A 24,429-nucleotide genomic window follows, 5' to 3' on the forward strand; every position below is an offset into this window, starting at 1 on the left:
TTATCAGATTAGTTAAAACGTGTACAAACAAAACTTTATGCCATCTAAAGACACTGAAAATTTTAAGATGTATACTGGATTGAGACAAGGGGATGATATTTCACCTATATTAGTTAATCTTATCTTAGAGAAGAGTGATAGGGAATTTACTAAAACTAATCCACAAGACATTCAGCTGCAGGGTGTGAACAATACTAGATTTGCGTATACCCTGCTGATGTAGCATTGGTAAGTAGTTCCAAAACTATTTTAATCAGAATGACACGGAACTACTATGAAATGGTGTGTGTGTGTGTGTGTGTGTGTGTGTGTGTGTGGTGGGGGCAAGACAATATCTGGTCATAAGTCTGAAAATGCGAAGTGATATTCCTTTGACTGTCGATGAATTCATTTTCAAGTCAATCAACCACTTCACATATTTAGGTAGTATTTTAGCAAAGACAAGATGACAGCTATAGAAATTATGTCCATTTAGCAACAGTTAGCAGAACACTTTATAGTTATATCAGTATGTTAAGGAAAAGATTACTTAGCACTAATTTCAAAATTTGCCTTTATCAGTTAGCTATGTTATCAGTGATATATGGAATGGAGCTTTAATTTATAAAAAAAAAAAAAGCAGGAAGAAAAATTATTAATATTTGAAAGAAAAATATTAATAATTTTTCTGGACATGTTACTGATGGAAAGGAGAAGTGTGGAAAAATAAGAATTACGTGAGCTGTACAAATACCATTTGACAAAGATCTAAAAAAGAGAAGGTTGATCTGGGATGGTCACATAGTAGCAATGTCAGAAAACAGCTTGCATAAATAGCGTTCTATAGGACAATAGTCGAAACGAGAGGAAGAGAAAGAAGCAGAAGCACGACAACATTTGCTATGACACAGATAAGATGAACAATAATTCAGAATGGACAAGCAAGGAACTGTTCATAAAAAACAGAAGAGGATTGTAGAACAAGCATATGGTCAGTAAAGGACCTAGGCACATGTAAGTAACATACAGCAAATAAGTAATGTGTAGATTAAGATACTGGTAATTTATAAGATACTATTTGTAATGTCATAAAAGAATAAGTGAGGAAGAAAGTAAATTCCAGATAAGACGTGATGTGAGGGTATTTGAAAACATTATGATGTAAAACTGGCTGAAGTATCATCAGCAAATCAGAGGTAAGTAAAGTACAAATTAGAAATACAAACAAAAGTTAGACAAAAATACAATGAGATGCTTGAATTAAAATAGCTTTCTTATTGAAGTTTCAATAAGTCAAGTGGTACTGGCCAGCTGCTTGGCAACTGTAGTTCTTTCTTGAAGGGCAAAGTGCCTTGTGAAAACATAGTTGGCTACATGTCAGTAGTACTCCCTCCCCCTCCCAAAAAAGACTGCAGTTTATCATTACAAATCAATTACAAATTTTTTACTGGAGCTGTAGCAACGATTAGTGCATGCCGGGGTCAGCTGGATGACAGAAACCAAACACAAGCCACATAGCAATTTCTATTGGCAAAGGTTCAAAGATGCTGGTGCTGAGAAGGATCAAAACTGATACCTACATTATAGACATTCTGTTGCCAAATGTGTTCTGAAATGTGCTGTACTGTAGTACCTCCATAGACTTTCTGTGCCCTTTCATATAAAACTAATAATAATAATAATAATAATAATAATAATAATGCCATTTGGCTTCGAGCCTGATGAAAAGCCTTTCTATTTGATTACATTTCAGTAGCTTGTGAGTCAATGTTGTGGCTTATTTATAATAATAACTTATCATTTGGCCTCACAGAGCTGAGTGGATCCACTTTAAGACCTCTTGTCATTTGAATCATCAGATAAGCATATGGCTGGTTAAGATGGCATAGGAAAAGTGCCTGGTGTGGTGCTTGTGATAAGTGAATACAGTGGTAAAGCTGGTGCTATATTCAAGTTATGGATAAGTTTCAAAAGAGAAATCCTACACTGACACACACAAAATGAGACTGTTCGCAATATTAAAGAACTATTAGAGCACAATTGTATTTTCACATTGAACTGTGCCATTAATAATGTAAAGCACACTAGGAAAATAAATTTACACGGCAGCACTGTACAAGTACCTTATTATGGCCATGTTTTTTTATTTTTATTTTATGGAGATTATTATGTGAAACATTTGACACAAAAGAAACTGATGTTGCAAATTTTTGTTGATCACTTACAAAGCAGGACCCATTTTAGTGCACAGTCTTTTCTTCCACCATTCAAAACATCCCTGTATGTCATTTTCTGTGAGGCCCCATAGGAGTGCTGTGTTCTTTTCTTCCACCATTCAAAACATTCCTGTATGTCATTTTCTGTGAGGCCCCATAGGAGTGCTGTGTTCATCTTTTGTGACTCACCAGAATGCACGAACACAATACTGTACAGCGCTTGTCCACTACCACTTATTTTGATTAAACTTGTCTCATGATTGGACACAGTTTAGGGTTGAAAATCAGTTGCACGCTAATATCAATAACAAAAAGTTCCTCAGTAGTTTAAGCTGTGTCTTCCTTTTACGTTGAGGTAATTATCCCATGAATGCCAAAAATGTAGGTGACTGTAGAGTTTTATTTCAAACTTTCTAAATCTACTTTCTTTCCCTCCAATTAATGCTTCTAAAACGAAAGTCAATCAATTCTTTAACATGTTTATTATTACTACATTATTTTTATTCTTACACTTCACAATCCCATTCCACTCCCACCCCCACCCCCCTCCAGTGAGTTCTGTAAACTTTTTCATGTATTTTACAGCATTGCTTTACAGGTGATATTCAACTAAATAAAATTCAAATAAATAAATACTCTTACCAGATTATTAAGTGAATGTCTTAGCTGGCGTGACTTGGTCTATTGGCATCTTGGATCATAAATGTCATTTGTCTTTTTGTTATATGATCACATTACTTTTTATTTGTGTGATCTCAAAGTTATTTTTTGACCACTTAAACTAAAGTGATGCTATCAAAAGATAACTTTATAAGATAACACAAATAAAAAGTAAAAATATAAATAATGTGATTGTATCATGATAAAAAGACAAAAGACATTTACACTCCAAGATGCCATATGGACTACATCACATCAGCGAAGACATACACTTGATAATGGCAAATCACTAAAACAAGCCATCGTGTAACGTGTGTCACCTTGACCCTTATGAGAATTCAAAAAGCATTTATTCACATTCTGAAAACTGAGGTATGGTTCTCTTCATAAACTAGTTTTGGTAATTGTTCTAATTGATGAGATATGTAATAAGCCATCTTCTTTTTAAGAAAATTACATTTAAGCAATGGTATAGTTGACATAAATTAGTGAGAGCTTTGGAACCTAACACACATTTTCAATTGGTATAAACCCAAAAGCATCATTTCTAAATTGGTTAGTAGTAAGGACTATGTTTACTAATGCTTTCTAATTTTCCTTCTTAAATATTGTCCTTCATATCTTAGTCACATAAGGGTTACTAAAAAGATTAAAGATGAGTAAAGAAAAAAATTAACAAAATGGCAAAGAATATAATGCATGACCATACAACAATTTAAACATGGCTCTTCCTAAAGTAAGTCATATATTTTATCACAGCTCCACCTTAGCTGTAATGTTAAATGACCTTGGGGTAAACAAAGAAACAGACTAAGAACAGGTAACTGTTTCTTCGCCTTCTTATTCTTTTTGTCAGCAAATAATAAGATAAATGTATAAATGTGGAAGACTGTTAAGTCCATTATAGATATAACACAAATACAAAATGACTGTAGGGTGAGATATTGTCAAAGGTCAACCATAGCAGTTGGTGAAAAGAATGTCCAACATGTCCTTCTGCATTAATGTTATACAACAGTGTGGAAAAACGTCTTGCATAGAGTGATTTAGGAGCTGTATACAATTCACAACTGATGGAAACAGTTTTCAACGATCTACACTGTGATTTCTAGACACTTTGTCATTTCTCAGAATTGGTTAGTTTCACTTTCTGTGTTAATGTTTGTAACAGTACCTCTTCAGAACGATCTCAGGTGATTGTTCACACAGTCTCAAATGGAATACTACACTACTGGCCATTAACATTGCTACACCACGAAGATGACATGCTACAGAAGCGAAATTTAACTGCCAGGAAGAAGACGCTGTGATATGCAAATGATTAGCTTTTCAGAGCATTCCCACAAGGTTGGCGCCGCTGGTGGCGACACCTACAACATGCTGACATGAGGAAAGTTTCCAACCGATTTCTCATACACAAACAGCAGTTGACCGGCTTTGCCTGGTGAAACGTTGTGATGCCTCGTGTAAGGAGAAATGCGTACCATCACGTTTCCGACTTTGATAAAGGTCGGATTGTAGCCTATCGCGATTGCGGTTTATCATATCGTGACATTGATGCTCGCGATGGTCAAGATCCAATGACTGTTAGAAGAATATGGAATCGGTGGGTTCAGGAGGGTAATACGGAACGCCGTGCTGGATCCCAACGGCCTCATACCACTAACAGTCGAGATGACAGGCATCTTATCCACATGGCTGTAACGGATCGTGCAGCCACGTCTCGATCCCTGAGTCAACAGATGGAAACGTTTGCATGACAACAACCATCTGCATGAACAGTTCGATGACATTTGCAGCATCTTGGACGTTACATTTCTGATGTTTTACGACCCGTGGCTCTACCCTTCATTCGATCCCTGTGAAAACCTACACTTCAGCAGGATAATGCACAACCGCATGTTGCAGGTCCGTACAGGCCTTTCTGGATACAGAAATGTTCGACTGCTGCCCTGGCTAGCACATTATCCAGATCTCTCACCAATTGAAAACATCTTGTTAATGGTGGCCGAGCAATTGGCTCGTCACAATACGCCAGTCACTACTCTTGATGAACTGTGGTATCGTGTTGAAGCTGCATGGGCAGCTGTACCTGTACATGCCATCCAAGCTCTGTTTGACTCAATGCCCCAGGCGTATCAAGGCCGTTATTATGGCCACAGGTGGTTGTTCTGGGTACTGATTTCTCAGGATCCATGCACCCAAATTGCGTGAAAATGTAATCACATGTCAGTCTAGAATAATATATTTGTCCAATGAATACCCATTTATCATCTGCATTTCTTCTTGGTGTAGCAATTTTAATGGCCAGTAGCGTACTTTGTTTTGTTATTTCACATGCACTGCATCTTTATTTATAGAAGTGTACTCTCTTGTTATCCTCACATTCAACATCATACACAATTTTACGAGATTTTTCTTTCATGCCATTTCAAATAAGCTGGCCTCTCCAAACTCCTCTACTGTGCTGCTGTTGTTTGTGAAGAACAAGATGTTAGTCCTTTTTCCGTTACCAATATATCACACTGAATGGAAGGAATGAAAATCTGAGGTATACCGAAGTTAATGAGTCAGCAGTTCTTCTTTGACCACAAAATAGAGACTTTGGTTTCCGACTAATCTGTAGTGTCGCCTGAGATCTAGGTTGGCTTTGGAAGGTGATAACTTGGGGTCCTGGTACTTTGATAGTTAAAAATACTTGTGCTTGAGTGGCATCCAATCAATATACCAGTTAATATAATCACTGGTCAAAGCTGATGGATTGTGTTGCTTTGCTAAATGCTTACCAATTCTGCTCTTGTTCGTATGTCATTTTTGTTTCACAATAAGTTTTATGTCACATACATAACATGCCCCACCATATTAAGTTTAACTTAGTGATAAAAATTAGATGCAGAATGTTTAACTTACATACTACTGCAACTGATAATCGACATCTACCAAAACAAATTCTGGTTAACAGTTACAATTACACAAAATCTGTAGAATCCAGCAGCAGCTACAAAACTAAAGCGGTGTTACCATTAGATGAAAAAGTAACTATTCTGGCAAAGTTTTAGCATCATTAATAAGAGGGGGGGGGGGGGGCTTCTTGCCATAAAACAATATAATTGTAGTGGCAGCATTAATACAATAGTGGAAAATCCTGGGTGGAATACAAAAATATGAAATGAGTAAAGGTGATATCTCACTGTATTGTGGAAGTATTGAATGGCAGGTGTGCACATAAACAGACACTGGGTCATGGTACCTCAAAACAGACACTGGGTCATGGTACCTCAAAACAGACACTGGGTCATGGTATCTCAGTTTATAATCTTCTTCTACATGCACAGACATACACAGTTAAGACTGTCCTGCTACAGTGGGGGACACTGTAGTTGTATTTATAACTATGTACTGTGAAGAAAAACTACATATTGTAATCTGAGTTACCATGTTCTTCTTCTTGTATATGCGCGTATCCACCACTCAACAGCTCCACTATATGACTGGTAATTATCTTTACTCATTGTACTGTTAGTCTTTGACTATAATGGCAATACTGTTGAATTACTAATTTTTCACTTTTACTATTACTTTTCGGTTTCATAGTATCCTGAATTTTATTTCAATTTTGCATAAACATCTCTAAATTATACAATGCACTGTATGTTCAAATGATTGGAGTGTGATTCTTCATTACTGTTCTTAAGAACAAGTGGAAATAAAGAAAATAAATTAAGTTTTGCTTACCATTCATTGATCTTGTAGTACTCAGAAGTGTAGTCCAAACTTAGACTATCATTGGGGATAGCACCTAAGTCCTGCACAATGAATGTTCGGAGTGTAGATGTCCGCTCCAAATGTATCGGATCATTGAAGTCGTCACCCCTTCAAAAAGGCAAAGCAAATCACATTCATTACCATGTAGCCATTACCTACACTATGTACCTACATGGAAAAGAAGACATGCCTTTGTCCCATAAAAAATAATTGCATGGATGAAAATCAAGAGCATTTCTGTTAGTAAACATGCTAAAGGAATTGTTTTGTAAATGTGGGATGGCCCTTACAGTGAATATATTAACCGAACGGGGGAAAAGTCTCAAGAAATAATTTCAGTGACCTTTCAATCAACTAATAACTTTCTGGATACATTAAGGAATTTGTTCTCTTTTCATTGCTTTATGGGAGTTGCGAAGCATTCAGGGTGGATGGTTCTTGAGATAACTGAAGGCATATTTTGCTCCAGAACATAGGCAATTTTCACACCTTACAGCTCAGAAAAATCACCTCTGATGCAGTTCTTTCAACTTGCATAGGAAACTAAATGTCTTCTTTCATCTAAAAGATACCTCAATTTTATAATATGGTCTGTGCTGTACAACGTAATTTGAAGGGAAGAGAAATCTTATTCTGCTAAGTAAACACAATGGCAAAGTACACTTTTACAATCCTTGTCTTGGAGATTAACAATTCACTTTTGGTTAATGAATAACTTGAACCAAGTTTATTTAAAGTGAGAATTTGCTACTTATTCTGGAGTTCTTATTGAACACTAACTGGTGTTGATCCACAGTGGTTTTTGACACTACCCCTCTGAAAGAAATAGTATCCCTATCACCAATGTGCTATGCTTGACAGCCAGTGAAGTCAAACCATGAGTGGTTATTTTTCTGAGGTTCCCATGCCTCAGAGTGGGCTGCTGAGCTAATATTCCCAAACCTCAAGTCAGCTGCCTAATGGATCCTAAGTTGGAATTCTATAAAACAAAATCATCTATTTGTCAATGGTGCAATGTTTAAATTTTGCACCAGTTTTCTGAATGTTCCTGCCTGGGAAATACTAATGTCTGCCTAAACATAATTTCTCAGGAACTGGCAGCTTCTCAAGAATATGCCGATCAAGGATCCAGTTAGTATCCCTCCTGGGTAGTCAGTAAAACAATCTTAAGGGTCACAAAGGTGCATGTAAATAATCAGAGCATTGTGTTCCTTGGATGTACTCTCACAAATTCTGCCAACTCATATCCTGTAGCCATAAATGAGGAAAACATAAAGGCATGGCTGCAAAATTGAAACTCAGAATTCTGGTTGATTCCAAAAACTTGTTTCACTTGAACTTTTTGCAAGTAAGTTGTGTCAAACTGGTGGTTTTCTCTTGTTTTGACAACAGTGAATGCAGAAGTAGTATATTCTTGGCCTGTCCTAGACAATTCTAACTAATCCTTGTCAACAAAAAGTAATTTCATTTTTGTTATGTTTTTGTGACAACTTTGCGAAAATCAAATGGCGTTAGATCTGATATTCTTTTGGGCACTGTAAGTTAACACTTGTAATTAGTCATTTGAAAGGTCCTCCAACCCCATCACACACAGCTTTAAAGAACCTGGTAGCAAATGAAATCTCCATGAGGGTGGCAATTTTTGCTGTACTTTGAGCACATCCATTGCTGATGTACATAATTTTCTGCAGTTTAGTAACTGTTTCATGAAGGTGACCATTCCTGTCTTAAAAACATGAACTGGTACAGTATTACATGAACTGGTATAGTATTACATTAGACTGTTTCACTTAGAACAAAACAATCATGATGGGATGCATAATAGTTTGACAGTTTTCTCAACGCATAATAGTTTGACAGTTTTCTCAACGAAAACATTTCACAGAATTCTGAGCAACTGAATAGCAGAGCTATCAGTTTACTGCACTTCAAGTTCTCTTTCACAGTTTTAAGATATAATGTCTGGAAGTGGTGGCTCGTAAAGTTATATATGAAACCTTCAGCATGAAAGCTCCAACAAGGAGCTCGTTATCAAGTGATAAACCATCTCAATAAAATTCTTTTGGATTATTTCACTATAATGATACCTGGAAGATCTTATGATGCATGATCTGTTTGAAGCCACAGACTGTAGATGGGGAAGGAACCACTCATCATCATCGTCTTCTGGGTCAACATCTTTGTAGAAACCAGGAAAATATGATTGCTGTACATCCATTCTTGTGTTGATGGCCCGTGGGTCTTAGGCTGTTCACTTACATTATGAAATGAAACACCTACAGCCATCATTTAGAAGTTATTTAATTTTATGGAAACCAGTTTCAATGACTCAATACACCATATTTAGACCATAGCTGATGCTTAATGGGGTGAACTCTGATCCCATACACAATTCCATCAGTGGTCAATATCTATGAACTGGCTTCAGTAGAATACTGTAACAGCAAAGTTGTGTCTGCAACCATCAACTAGTTGATGGCATTGTTACATCACTCCATCGAAGCCAAATGATAGACGTTGGTCACTGATGGGATTGCATATACAATCAGAGTTCACACCCTAGTGTCAGCTAAGGCCTGAAGATGGTGTACTAAGTCACTGAAAGTGGTAGTCGTATAAAGAATAGCTGCATGTGTTTAATTTTATCATGTTAAAGAAGATATGAGTCCAATGTCATTTTATCTTGACAAAGGTCACACTGATGAAGTTTGCAACCTGGTGACTATGCACTGCATATTGTTGTGTCAATTAAAACTTGTTTAATTATTTTGTGAAATGCATTAGTTTTAAATTCTGATGAATGGTACAAACTCAGAGTGCATTCCCAATGACCCACAGCTATACACCACTTAGGTCTGAATGCACAGAATTTGGAAATAATTTCAGGCCCAAACTTATTCCAATAAATAACAAATACCTTTTTTTTTTTCAAAATGCTTAGCAACTGTTGCTTTTAAACTTTTACCCCCATCAATTAGAACAATCACGTAGTCTTTTATCCCTGGACAAAGTCTGCCAAATTCCTCATTCTTTACAAAAATACCACCACAATGACAATTTACAGCATCTGATGCATTTGCCCCTGTCATAACCAAAATACTATCACCAGTTTTCAATTTTCTGGCTTTTCTTGCCATTATTTTAGAAATGCCTAATGCTACACTTGTCTTTCTGGTGGATTGTTTGGCACCAATGTTAGAAACTGAATTTTTTTCAGTGCAACTTAAAATGCACAGTTTTACTATAGTTTTGAGCAAGAGCTCATATGAAACAATTGAGCATTTCATTTATGAAATTTTGTATGAATAAATTTTGGATAATTTTGTGCATATCTGAAAACATACAAAAACAAAATTAAGGTGTCTTGTGGAGAGGAGTGTGCCACTTCTAGCAAATATTGAGAGATCTGTATTAGAGGTAGCCCTTCTGAGCTAAGAGTGTCCACAACTGCCTAAATATTAAGGAAAAATTTTCAAATTATTTGAAGTGTTTGACACTGCTACACCAACCTTCAACGTCTCAATCTAAACTAGACCTTGGGCTATCTTACAGATCAGCATGTTACCACACCTAAGATTTTATATTCACATTAATTGCTTTCACTGACTCATACCCAAACTGACACTATCCAACTTAATCCATGCCTCGACCACACTACAGATCAGTCTGTCACCACACCTTACATTCCAAAAACCAATACAGAAAAAAAAGTGTTCTGTTCCCTTTGTATTTGAGTCTGTACATTTAGTTGACTTAAATTTTCTGCAGCAAAATCTTCCTCCAATTATCAAAAGGACCACCCACTCCTATAAATTAAATTTTGCCGATCCCACAAAGAAACCAACACGGATACAACTCTCAAAAGCAGAGCTTTTTATCACAATTACATCAGGAAATACTTTATAAGAGTGCCTCTGGTGCATATTAAATCAGACGATCTAAACTGACAGCTTTCCTTTTCAGATTAATTTTACTGACTTCTCCTTACACATATAATATGCAATCAGGTTTTCTTTTTCATTTCGTAAGAATGCTAAACAGATGACTAAAACCACTATCTCTTTACTCTCCTGAGTTCTTTTAATGGGTCTAGTAACAATATGATATACTTATCACTAGCACTACTAGTCTCACAGTAGGTATTGACAAATGTGCTATAATGGCCAAGGCAATTTCTGCATGTGCATCAAATTGAAGGTGATGGAAGTATGTTTTAGGTACACATTCATAGTTCAACAGGAAATGGGTCTGAGATCACATGCATATATGCTTCACTATCACTGAGTGAAGGCAATTACAATTGTTGCTTAAGCTGATATATTCATCAGACCTTAATGTTTTACACAGTAATTGTTGATGTGGTCTTCAGTCCAGAAACTGGTTTGCTGCAGCTCTCCTTGCTAGTTTATCTAGTTCTCATCATCTTGAATAACTACCACCATCTACACCAATTTCAAACTGCTTACTATATTTAAGCCTTGGGTTCCCTCTAAAATTTTAAACTTCTTCCCAGTTTCTATTACCAAACTGACAATTCCTTGATGCCTCAGGATGTGTTCTATTAAGAAATTTCTTATTTTAATCAACTTGTGACATAAATTTCTTTTTTCCCCAATTCGATTCAGTATCTCCTAATTTGTTATTTGATGGATCCACATGTCTTCAGCCTTCTTCTACAGCACCACATTTCAAAAGTTTCTATTTCTTCTTGTCTGAACTGCTTATCATCCATTTCAGTTCTATACAAGGCTACATGATAGGAAGTCTTTTCTGGATGTTTTTGCCTGTCACTAATATTTGAATTAGAAATTAACAAGTTCCTTTTTTTTGGGCCAATCTGCATTTTGTATCTTCCCTACTTGAAGCATACTGTTATTTTGCTGCCCAAACACAAAAATTATCTACTACTCTTAGTGTCTCATTTCCTAATCTAATTTCCTGAGGACAGCTGATTTAATTCAACTATATTACAATGTTTTACTTTTATTAATGTTCTCCTTATAATCTCTTTTCAGGACACTACTCAGTTTGTTCCACTGCTCTTCCAAGTTCTTAGCCATTTCAGAGGGAATTACATCACAGACAAACTGTAAAGTTTTTTTATTGCTTTCCCCTGAACTTTAATTCCCCTTCCAGAATTGTCCTTGGTTTCCTCCACAGCTTGCTCAATATACATACTGAACACTGGATTTGGGCTACAATACCGTCTCATTCATTTTTCAACTATGGCTTTTCTTTCACACCTCTGACTATTTATCACTGCAGTCTGGTCACTGTATAAGTTTCTAAAACCTTTTGATTGCTGTATTTTATTTCTGCAACCTTCAAAATTTCAAAAAGTGACATCCAGTCCACTGTGTCAAGAATTTCTCTAACTTTATAAAGCCTGTAACCATTGGTTTGCCCGTCTTCAACCAGTTTTCTAAGTTGTAGGGTCTTGTGTATTCTTACATTTCTCTGCAACCTCAAGGTTACCCTATACTCAGTTTTTTTCATTCTGTAAATAATTTGTGTCATTCTTACATTTCTGTGTACCCCCAAGGTTACCCTCCACCCAGTTTTTTCCATTCTTCTGTAAATAATTTGTGTCAATATTTTGCAAACATGAATTAATAAACTGATGGTTTGGTAGTATTAACATTTGTCAGCACTTGCCTTCTTTGAAATTGGAATTATTACATTCTTCCCGAAGTCTGAGGGTATTTTGCCTGTCTGATACATCTTGCACAGAAGATGGAATAATTTTGTCATGTCTAGCTCAACCAAGGTTTTTCAGTAACTCTGACACAATGCCATCAGTATGTTGCAAGTGTCAGTGGTAGTCAGAAAAGTTTTGTATTTAGTTGTGAGGGCATTATGTTGGAGCTAAGTAAATTTGAACATGAGCAAATGGTTGATGCTTATATAGTGTGTGCTTCCATAACCAAGGTAGGACAAGTGTTAGGTGTTTCAAGAGGTACCACATTGAAGATATATACCGCATACACGGAAACCAGAAAGACATCATCTCCTAAGTCATAATGTGGACAAAAGTTTGTGTTCAGCAACTGTGACAGTCATTGAAGAGCTTTGTTATGGAACATTAAGAGCACAAAAGCTACAATAGTTACTGCAGAACTGGATGTTATACTCGTGAACCCTGTCGGCACCAAATAATATGAAGAGAGCTTCACGAGTAGGGAATTGCAGGGCTAGCAGGAACACCAGAACCACCCACCAGTGATGCAAATTCCCCTAACAGCAAAACATGGCACCAAAGCCACAAAAACTGGACTGAGGAGCACTGGAAGAAAGTAATTTGGTCGAATGAGTCTTGTTCTACACTGTTTCAAACTTCCAGCCGAGTTTACATTCAGAGTGAAACATAGCTGGGTTCGGTGATTACTTGGGCAGCAACATTGGTATTCCATGGGTCACATGGTTACTCTGGAAGATCGCAATACTGCCATGAATTGTGAGATCATTTGTCCATCACATGGAACAATGTTTGTTCTCAGTGGTGATGCTGTGCTGCATGATGACAGGGCCAGTGTTCACTCAGTTTGCATCATCCAGGACTGATTTTGTAAGCATGGGGATGAAATCTGACATCTATCCTAACCACCAGTCACCAGATCTTAATATTATTGAGACTTTGTGATCTACTTTGGAGAGAAGGGTGCATGATCGCTATCTACCTTCCCCAGCATTACCTGAACTTATTACTATTTTGCAGGATGAATGATGTGATATTGCCTTGAAAACCATACCGGACCTGTATTTAACCATTCGAAGATGAATGGAAGCTGTTTCGAGTGCCATTGGTTTACCTGCACGATATAAAGCAAGGTATGGGTTATGGTTGCTGTGTTTCTATCTGTATCGACATCTACATGGCTGCTCTACAAATCACACTTAAGTGCCTGGCAGAGGGTTTATTGAATCAGCTTCAGACTAATTCTCTATTATTCCAATCTCGAACAGAGTGCGGAAAAAATGAACACCTTTTTTTTCCGTGCAAGCTCTAATTTACTTTATTTTATGATGATGATTGTATCTCCTTAAGTAGGTCAGCGCCGACAAAGTATTTACACTTCGGAGGAGAAACTTGGTGATTGAAATTTCGTGAGAAGATTGCCCGTAACACAAAATCATTTGTTTTAATGATATTTATCCCAAATCTTGAATCACATCCATGACACTCTCTCCCCTATTTGTCGATAATACAAAATGCGCTGCTCTTCCTTGAACTTTTTCAATGTATTCTATTAATTCTTATCTGGTAAGGATCCCACACCACATAGCAGTACTCCAAAAGAGGATCGACAAGTGTAGTGTAGGCACTCTCTTTAGCAGATCTGTTGCATCTTTGAAGTATTCTGCCAATAAAACAAAAGTCTGGTTCACCTTCCTCACAACATTTTCTGCTTGTTCTTTCCAACTTAAGTTGTTTGTAATTGTAATTTCTATGTATTTAATTGAATGTATGGCCTTTAGATTTGATTGATTTATCATATACCTAAAGTTTGACTGATTCCTTTTTGTCTATCCCATATTCCCCCCACCTTTCAACTTTCTCTTCTTTGCTTAGTACTGGCTTGACAGCTGAGATCTCTATATTCATATAGTTGCTTCTCTTTTTTCCAGAGGTGTATTTAATTTTGTTCTTTGTGACATTATCTTTCCCTTAGTTATGCATGCTTCTACAGTCTTGCATCTGTACTTTAGCTATTCCTGTTTAGCCATTTACACTTCCTGTCTTTTGTACTTGTGGTGCAATGATACAACACACTTTACTTCACAACAAAATAAGTCACTGCTTGAGAACAAGAAAATGAGAATAACTGCTGTAAGGGTAACACTGCATCTCACCCATAAGAAGTTCTCACAGCTAAGTTTAATCACATTAAAAGGAAGTTTCTCACAGTGTTTATAAAGGACGAGTCTCAACAAGGCAGCGGTCAGTGATGAGCAGTAGCTGCACTTGGTGACAGCTAGGTGGCTCGAAGAGTGTATGGCAGGTGGCATCCAAAAAGGCTATGGCCGACAACACCTGCACACAGTGGCAGCGTAGTGGCTCATGGAGCATACAGTGAAGCTAAATTGAATGAGGCTATGGTGGCAAGTGGCAACTGCACAAGGTGACAGTGAGGTGCTTTGGGAAGTGTGCTGCAGGTAGAGTCCCACAACGCTATGGTCGGCAATGCTGTGGTTGTATGCAGTTGCAGACTAACTGCTCAGAGAGACAGCTAATGTCTAGGACTGGAGCTCTGTTGGAACAGGCTGGCTGTGTGTTGGGCAACTAGTTGTATATACACCCAGTGAAAGCTTACATGGTCTTTTCTACATGCCACGTGACTGGTGTAGGAAAATAATTCTATAATTGTGGTGCTGCCTAGCACCTGGTTGTTGGGCGGAGCTTCCTGTAAGACTGCTGGTAAAAATTTTTGTTTATCTGCAGTGAAAGTAATCTTCCGCTGATTTGGTGTTTGTTACCACTGCCAGCAATCTGATAGTATTTCGGTACAGCTTAGTTTCTGGGATATACAACATACAGGTATACAGATACAATACTTGGAGCCATCTTGAGACCCTAAAGATCAGAGGGGAGGAGGCGTGTCTCGAAGGTGAGGCAATGTGGCTCTAGTGTGGAGAAGCCAGTGACCACCAACGGCGGCACTAGTGGCCGCTGGGAGAGACAGCTGAATCAACTGCAGCCACCTCAGATGCAACAATATGGACAGGGTGTGCTGGGCAATGCGGGGATGGCTGCAGGAGTTACATGAGAGGGTGTCATGAAGAGGTGTCACTGGGCAGGGACCAACAGATAGCTGTCTGTCGTGCAGGGCATTCTCCCTGAAAACACTGCAAGTACTTGAGACATTAGTGTATGGCCATGCTGCACTACCTGTAGGTTCAAGGCCAGAAGCAGGCACGAGGCTGTGGGATGTAGACAAGTGCAGGCCCACTGACAAAGTGACATGACCTCGTGGAGTACAGTACCTACAGAATGTTGGGCATTGGAGGCTGATGGGAACAGGGACTGACCAATGGCAGGTGCCACACAGGGTTTCTGAACGTCAGCAGTGACTGATTAGGAAACGAATGAACCCTGAGAAATGGATGCAAAGCACAGGAGGCAGACTGGTGGGCCTTCAAATGAGCGGATATGATGATCAGAGTTCTAACCCTTTGAGTAAATAGATGAAGAAGTGGACTCTGAGATGTGGTGCTGGAAAAGAGCAAAGCAGAAGGCAGAAAGACAGCAACTGAAGAAGCGAAACTGCAGGAGCAACTGAAGAAGAGAAGCTGTCGGAGAGGCCTACGGTGTGAATGTCAATGGGCAGTGATGGAGCCAGCTGTGGTGGCTGAGTCAGCGGCAGTATGGTTGTATTGCAGTACTGACAAGTTTACAGGGGGTACCACATACAGAAAATACTGTCAGTGTCATTTTTTGGATGTCTGTATTCCCTTTCACCTGCTTCACTTGTTGCATTTTTATGTTTTCTCCTTTCCGTATTCAGGGATTTCTACTAGGCCTTGTCTTTGCACCTATGTAATCCTCTGCTGCATTCTGTATTTCAGTCTCCAAAATTTACCCATTCGTCTTCTATTATAGACCCGTCCCATTTCAGTTTAATGTTGTCTGATGTTCCCTCTGAAACCCTCAATCTCATGTCCCACCTCCTTAATTTCCTATCTTTCTGCAATTTCTTCAGTTTTAGTCCACAAAATTTGTCAGTCTCCACATCTGGCCATATAAATTTCTTAAAGTTTAAAATCTGATTTCGAAACCTCCGTCTTACAGGTATCAATCAATAAAGAATCTTTCAGTGTCCTCAGGCCTATTCCATGTGTACACTTTCTTTCATCATTCTTAATCTTAGTGTTAGCAGTGATTAAATAATGCTCTGTGCGAAAGTCTACCAGGTGTCTTGCTCCTGCATTTCTTTCCCTCCCTCAGGCCATGTTTCCTGCTATTTTTCCTTCTCTACCTTTTCCCAATATAAAATTCCAGTAAACCATAATAATTTTCATCTGCTGGTAACTATCTCAATTGTTTTCTTTTATCTCATCGTGCTTTCCTTCAATCTCTTCATCATCTGCAGAGCTAGCTGACACTCAATCTTGTACTACTGTGGCATTTAAGTTCCTGTCTATCTTGGCTACGATAATACATTCGCTGTTCTGTTCATAGTAACTTATCCGAATTCCTTTTTTCCTATTCATTATTAAGCCTATTCTTCCATTCCCCTTATATGACTTGTGTTGATAGCTGCTGATCTGCCCGAAAGTCCTCTTCTTCCTACCACTGTAGTTCACTAATTCACACTATATCAAACTTAAACCCACACATTTCCCCATTTAAATTTTCTAACCCACCTACTCGAATAGGGGATCTAACATTCCATGCTTCGATCCATAGAATACCAGTCTTGTATGGGATCTGAATGGGGGAGCAGAGTACCTCGGGAATATTGTACCCCAGAGGGTGCCATCATTATTAAGCCAAACAGCAGAGCTGTATGCCCTTGGAAATATATGTTGGTAGTAGTTTCACCTTTAAATTATCTTTTGGTGGTACAAGCACTACAAGGCCATGCTGGATAATGTTACACAGCCAGATCAGGCAATTATCCAGATTGTTGCTCCTGCAACTGCTGAAAAGGTTGCTACCCCTATTCAGGAGCTACAGCTTAGTCTGGCCTCTCCACAGATACCCCTCCATAGTAGTAGTTGTTGTCGTCGTTGTATCTGTGGTATAGGGAGGCACGGAAGACACCATACCCTAGCAATATCCATGGTTCATGGGAGGTGGTGTCACAGTTGTGGCATGTAAAATTTAACTGGTATCTACCTTGGTCATCATAATGTTCCACTTCATTGCCCAATAGAAAAATGCTTTCCTACTAGAAATTCATGTATTGCAAGCTGTAAAACTGTTGGTATCCAAGGAACTAATTTCTTCCTGTGGGGTGTGGTTTGAGAAAGCAACAGTAAATGCAATCCACTGTTTACCCTAAAAGAATTTGTATTGGAATACTATCAACTCATTGAATGTTTCATGTCTTAAGAAATTAAACCAAATGGAGGTTAATATAGCATAATAATATATACCAATAATTTCAAGGATCAGCAACTTAATTAGAATGATGAGCAGAATGCACTTACTGTGTCCTTGACTGTGGGGTCACATTCTGATGTTGGTAACAGCTCACACGATTAATGACAGGAACCGAGTACAATGAATCACAATTCAGTTGTCAGTAGCCAATCTGACTTCTCATCCTTAATTTCATATGGTTTATAAATAAAGCTACCTGGTCTTTTGTTCTCTTAGGTTAGACTGTAACCACGTCATTGGAATTTTTGGTAAAATTAGTTAATGTAATGGTGATCTGATAAATCTTGTAAAAAAGCAAGAAATTCTGTGTTTCATAAACAATTCACCTTATTTCTCAACATTATCTCCTTTGAGGGATATACATTCTAGCCTTTTCATCCCACAAAAAAAATATTTTTTTCTCCAAAATACTTGTTGACTGTAACTATCATTTCTTCATTTGTGAAAATTTCTTCCCAGTAAGCCAAAGTTTAAAATTATGGAACAGAAAGAAACCACTGGGGCTCAGTCTGGTGAATAGGCTGGATGGGGAACTAATTCAAAGTCCATTTCATGCACTTTTGCTATTGTTATCGCTGATGTGTGGAATGGTGCATTATGCTGATGACAGAGCACGTTTTTGCGTGCCAAACCTGGTACGTTTTCAGCCAACGCAAGTTTCTAATGATCCAATACTGAAGCATAATACGGTCCAGTTATGGTTCTGCCTTTTTCCAAGTAATCTATGAGTATTATCGCTTGGAAAAACTAAAAAGCAGTAGCCATTACCTTACCAGCTGACAAAATGGCCTTCGACTTCTTTTGTACATTTTCACCAGCCTTTGTCCATTATTCTACTGCCATTTTGACAAATGGGTTTAAAGGTGAAGCATGGGTTCATCAGCAGTCACAAATCACTGCAAAAAATCTTGTGGACTGCTATTAAACACCACCATAAATGTTGCGTCCGATGCGCGTTTGGTCAACAGTGACCAATCATGGCACCCACTTTGCACACATCTTCTTCATAGCCAATTCTCTGTGCAGGATATTATGCACTTGCTCAGCTGAGATGTCCACAGTCTCAGCAATCTCACAAATTTTTTTTTTCGGGAATCCTGCATTACCATATTGTGGTATTTAACAAGGTTTCCGTGTTGTGACCTCAAGTGGATAGCCGGAGTATGCTTCTTCAGTACTTGTCTTACCACATATAAATTCAGTTGTGATTGGCAAGCTTTCAGAGTCAATGGCCCCTTCTTCATGTAGAAGGGCTGAAGGAGAATGAAGTGTGAAGGAAAAGGACTGGAGAGGTCTAGGAAAAGGGGTATATTTTGAGAAAGTCACTGGAACCACAGGTCAAGGGAGACTTACCGTATGGGATGAGAAGGAGAGACTGTTAGGACAGCATCGGACGAGATTTAGATTTGAAAACCTGAGAACTTGAAGGTGGAAGAGAGGGTCACATGCAAGACACAAGATTATTACTAAAACATCATGCACGAGTTAATAAGAGTAAGAAGCTAAGTGCATTGTACATAACAGAGGTTGGAGGGGTTGGTGAAAAATAGAAGGGAAAGACAATGAAAGATGTAGAAAACTGCACAAAAAGCCTTTTATTTCAGACATTTTTAAATTTATGAAGACACTTACAGATAGTTGATGTGGTTCTGAATATAATTTATGAAAAAACCTAAGTAGATTAATAACCACACATGTATGTGTGTTTAATGTTTGAAGAGTATTATGCTGACACACTGTTTTCTTTTATATGCAAGATGTAACTGCATACGAAAAGAAATGGGACTGGTAGTGTATTTAAGTTTGTAATAAGGGCTACAAGATATTTTGGTTATGAAAATTTCAGACAAGCACCTTATGGCCTTGATTTTCCTGTAAGGCAATTAATTCAGTATTAATGAAGAAACTACAGTATTATGGTACCCTGGACAGATAATGTGTTTTTTGTATAAGAATTATCTCAGAAAAGAATGCCATATCCCACATGAAGTGAAAGAAATCATAACACGAACTATGTAAGTTTTTCATAAAAACATGTGCAGTTTACTCAATAATAAAAAACACACACACTCTCCCACACATGCTGCCTACTGCCATCTCTAGGCTAAGGCCCAACTGTGGTCTTGACTGTTCCAAGCTGATTTCAAAGCCAGATGTATATTGTCAAGTTTAACAGATGTGCAGTCAATGGCAACATCGGATCAACTGAAAATAATATGAGGCCTAATAATCTCTTCATAATTAATAAATACATATTAGCTTTAAACCAAATATTCGATAAGTTGTAAACAGCATTGTTATTAGCAATGATTCTTCAAGAACTCCCTGAGTAGCACTGAGCAAACTGAAACTTTTCACTTTTGTATTTTACAATTCGTTTTCTTTAATGAGGAACAATTCCAAGCCCAGGGTGCCATAATACTGTAGTTTCTTCATTAATTGCTTTAAGTCTACAGGAAAATCAATTAGTGTATCTTCAGCACAGTGTTTTGATCTGAAACAAGCTTGCACAAAAGAAGTACCAATTTGAACAGCTTTGACTGAATTTGGACAGGAAACCATACCGACACTGTGAAGATATTAATATTTGGCCAATGCAAACATTTTTGCTGTTGTTTGCAACAATAAATTATTTTGAAACGTATATGAACCAGAGGAAAGTGACAACTATCAGTAGAGGACTTGTCACTTTTTGTTTGAAGGGAAAACCATTTCTTTTTAGGCACTCTGGAAAATGACCACTAAGATCCAGTTTATTGATGTGCACAGATGATATGGTACTAACTCCTTTTTATTTTTTTACCAGGTATTAATCATATAGTGTTGAGTCTATTCAGACTAAGGCAGTTTTGATCGAACTGTCAAGAAATTGTGGATCACCTGAACTACAATTTATGCTCTTTGAAGCGTAAAGCAGCACTCTGTATTTCTTTATGTTTTGTGGCTAGTCTGACTAATCAACACTTGTGTACGCATTACCTACCTGAAAGTTCTGGGTGCAAAAAGTGGCATGGTCTTGTTGAAGAATCCTCTATACGACGGAGTGTATGAAGAATTCGGAGCAAAATATATGGCACTAGCGTTGATGTATCGGTTTGCCGAGACATCTGCGACCGTTGAAAGGAAATAATACATCATTCCAGGATCGTATGTATCATTTATTGCTGGTCTAATGAAACGTGACTGCAATATGTAACTCCAAAAGAAAGACCTGCTCATTGCCATATTATGAAGATGTAACAACGCAGTTCTATTCGGGAACACTGGATTAATATTTATGTCCTTTATGTCTGGAATATGTGACACTGAATCTTCTGGTAGTCGTAAGTCCTCCACACGCTGGATTGGGCAATTATCAGACGTAACTTTGTCCATTTTTTGACGTATCTCGTCGAAAGCATCGCGCGTTTGCCATTCATACTGCCCGTTCACGCCCAAAACAGTGAGAACCCAAAGTACAAGGAATGTATGCATTTTCACCGCCCAATTAAAACAATTTCGCTACTTTGAAGACCGTTTGGTAGTGTTAAATTTGTCAAGGTATATCATAAATCAAACTCATCACTATGATTTGTAACATTTGCTGACCTCCCCTGCATACACAACAACAGACTCACTCCACCATTACATTCAGAGATATGCTCTACGACTACACGACGATCGGGAGTCGACCATTGAGCTCATTGGAGTCGACACACCTTTGTCACATGATGGTCTTGCCCATTTATTACAAAGGCCGATTTCAATACTTGTTCAACCGAAGTCTGCCGTAGACTTCGAGTCACTACATAAATGAAGTAAGTTAGATTAACATGTGGAGAAACCATGTACGGTGTTATATTGAAGCGTTTCGGGATAGCATTGTCTTCAGGAGCGCAAGTGTTTAGCTGTGCAGCGTTCTAGTCAGTTTTTCTCAGCACGTTGACGGTACAAACTGTTTATAGTACAGCAAGACATACACGCAAAACGATTATATAGGCAGTTGCTAGATTTTGATTATTGCAGTTAATGATCTCACTCAGAATCAGACACTGAAAAAAATGCAACTTGCTATTACAAGTATGCAGGGACCATACGTACATTTTATTTAAACAGATTGATAGCTGATGACGGAAAACGAAACCTTAAAATATCAAATGAAGCACGATGAAAGTTACTTTACGTATAACACGTAATTGTGATTTACTGTACTTTTATTTATCACTACTGCAACTATGTTTTTGTTAACGTACGTTTACTACGCTGTGTAACGTTCAGTTTGTTTCCTTGAGATTCCTCTTGGCATATGCCAAAAATTTACCGATAAAAGGTCGCATATACATTAGATTGTTTTGGGGGGGGGGGGGTAGACTGAGGTATGAAGTACTTTTAATAGTTTGGGAGATGAATGTCGACTTGAATAAAAAGTTCCGACCCTGTTAAAAATGTGCGTAATACCGACTTCTAAATAATTTCTTTTAAAGAACAACACCGAATAACACGTTTTTCCTTTCCTTGAGAGCCGTTGAGGCGGGGGAGTGACATCTCCTCCTCCCCCTTACCACCGAGTATGGGCGTCACAGTGCCGGAATGCATATTTAGGTGAGATGGAGGAAACTATCAGTTTCTGAGAGCAAAAGGCAGATTTGAAATAACTATCAATAAACAGAGTTTTGACATTTGTTGGATTAGTATTGCAATTTTAGTGGGAGACAGTAGGAGCAACATACAAAGAGTGCAGTGTCGAGAAGCGTTTCAGTGCTCGTTTTACGACATTCTTCAGTTTGGAGTGTCTGACAACAAGAAAATAACCACCACTGGCGCTGTAGCACAAGGAGCTACATTATATGCACCAACGTAAGCCACTAATGATGTTTGTGAGCCGTACACTACTTTGAAAACGCAGTTTTCATAATTACGCTGTACAAGTTCAGCTCTCCGTAAAATATTTCCAAGTCCCAAGGAACGCTGAAACGCACGCATTAGGGAGGCACCTGTGTAAACAGTCTGTTACGTAAAACATTTGTACCATATTTAGCGCAACTTATTCAGATTATAGACATTTTTACTTTCCATCGACTAAGGGCGTCCTAAAGAGGCGCAAATAAAATGCATCAGTTTTTGTCTTGACTGACCGCTAACGTTTAGCATGTTGGTGTTTCTTATTACCGCCACTATTTTCTTCGACCAATGAGAAAAGCAGGACAATGATTTGAAGGCAAGCCCTGTGTGAATGGCGCTGGGTTTGAGATTATCCTTGCGCGTCGTCGTGTAGACCCCGTTTGTACGCGATCACGTTGACGTTGTCTGCCGCCATTTCCCTCTCGGAGGAATTCGTTTACTGTATTTTGGAGGTAATGCAGTGCAGGTTTTGTTTGAGACGAACGTTGTACGTAACAGGAATCAGTATATAAAATTCGCAATTTTAGTGAAATGTAGTCGTGTTTACTTTATGGCGTCATACTTCTAAACTGCAAACAACGCTGGATATTTTTGTAAACGGTTACACAGAACCATAGCACCGTATAGCCGGCCGGTATGAAGTGAACGAGTGTTTCAAAACGTTCGTGAGATGCGGCAGTCATGAAGCGCAAGTAATAAATATTTTTAGTAAGCGTGACGTAATAGATATTTAAATTATTGTGTGTTGTGATATTATGTAGGGCATTGCGATATCTGAAATACTTTGTTTTGTAGGTCTTCAAAACAAATGGTAGTGAGGCCTTGGCGCGTTGAACTATTTGTTTACCTAATGTGCCTAAGAATTGGAAACATGCAGAGCGTGTTGTTAATCGTTTAAATTAGTCAAAATTATTAAGTGTGTTTGATGGTAAAGACAAAAAGACAACACGTTCTAAAAACACATGGCCAGTTGTGTAGCACGTGAATAACTGAAACAAAACAAAAAGCACGTTTTGGGAGTGCATTTTTATACAATAATTTTAGTGGCTCCACCAGTTAATAGTAAAGATGAAATGATGAAATTGTGTTTACTGTGGTGATATCAACACGTGGGTGCGCTTATACTGGAGAAAATGGTTTACTTGGAAGTAGGACTTCCGTGTGTTGCAGTGTTTTGTACAGGTGCCTCTGTTTATCAGAATCAGGAAATAAACCATCGAAACTGAAAACAGAGGGAGTGTTGAGATATTTCGAAGTTACAAAAATAGTCAATTCAGCACCTGCATTTGGTCAAATGCTCCCTTTCACAAAAGAAAGCTGAGAACATGCGAGTTCCATCAGTGTTTGTGGAGAGTGAAGGGGACGCATTAGCCAAGAGGGAATTTAGATTTATTTATGCAAGCCATCACTTTTTGTGCTTTTAGAGTACTTAAGCATTTATAGCTGTTGTGTAAAACATTGAGTTCAGAATGTAGATTGTGATATGAGTACTGTATGTTAATATGAAATCCACTGAATCGCCACTGTGATCACCACCACAAGTTTTGTTTGCGTATTTAGTATTCGTGATATCATTCCTTTCCAGTTACGTCCACACTTCCTGAAGTACATGACAGTATGTATTGCAATTCAATCGGAAATGCTTGAAGTTATTCTGGTTAATAGTGCATAGGGTTTTGTAATGAGATAATAGCAAACCATATAGTAAATTACCTATCCAGAAATTTTGATTCGAATGAATTATGTTAGTTCACCATGCCGAATAGCTTAGGTGGAAAATGTGTGCATAATATCTCATGTTTATTCTGGTTGTAATATTTAATG

The 24,429-nt window shown here is 38.0% G+C and overlaps 2 protein-coding genes across 9 annotated transcripts in view; one reads left to right on the top strand and one right to left on the bottom strand.

Annotated features, from left to right (window-relative positions):
* LOC126457309 (uncharacterized) overlaps positions 1-21,361 on the bottom strand; it is a 61,344-nt gene extending 39,983 nt beyond the window's left edge. The window contains exons 1-2 of the mRNA XM_050093495.1: positions 20,708-21,361; positions 6,591-6,728 (exon numbers count right to left, since the gene is read on the bottom strand). Of these exons, the coding sequence (XP_049949452.1) occupies positions 6,591-6,728; positions 20,708-21,198 (629 nt within the window). The 5' untranslated portion in view covers positions 21,199-21,361. The remainder of the gene's footprint in view (positions 1-6,590; positions 6,729-20,707) is intronic.
* Positions 1-24,429, top strand: part of LOC126457310 (heterogeneous nuclear ribonucleoprotein R) — a 114,725-nt gene that overhangs the window by 13,214 nt on the left and 77,082 nt on the right. For 3 of the 8 annotated variants that reach the window (XM_050093496.1, XM_050093500.1, XM_050093502.1), the window contains exon 1: positions 23,065-23,297. The exons of 1 other annotated variant lie outside the window; for it this stretch is intronic. The gene's annotated coding sequence lies outside the window, so the exon portion shown is untranslated. 4 more of the 8 variants (XM_050093497.1, XM_050093501.1, XM_050093498.1 and 1 more) reach the window with 3 other exon arrangements.

The sequence above is a fragment of the Schistocerca serialis genome, chromosome 2 (assembly GCF_023864345.2).
Source record: "Schistocerca serialis cubense isolate TAMUIC-IGC-003099 chromosome 2, iqSchSeri2.2, whole genome shotgun sequence".
In the NCBI taxonomy this organism is placed as follows: domain Eukaryota; kingdom Metazoa; phylum Arthropoda; class Insecta; order Orthoptera; family Acrididae; genus Schistocerca; species Schistocerca serialis.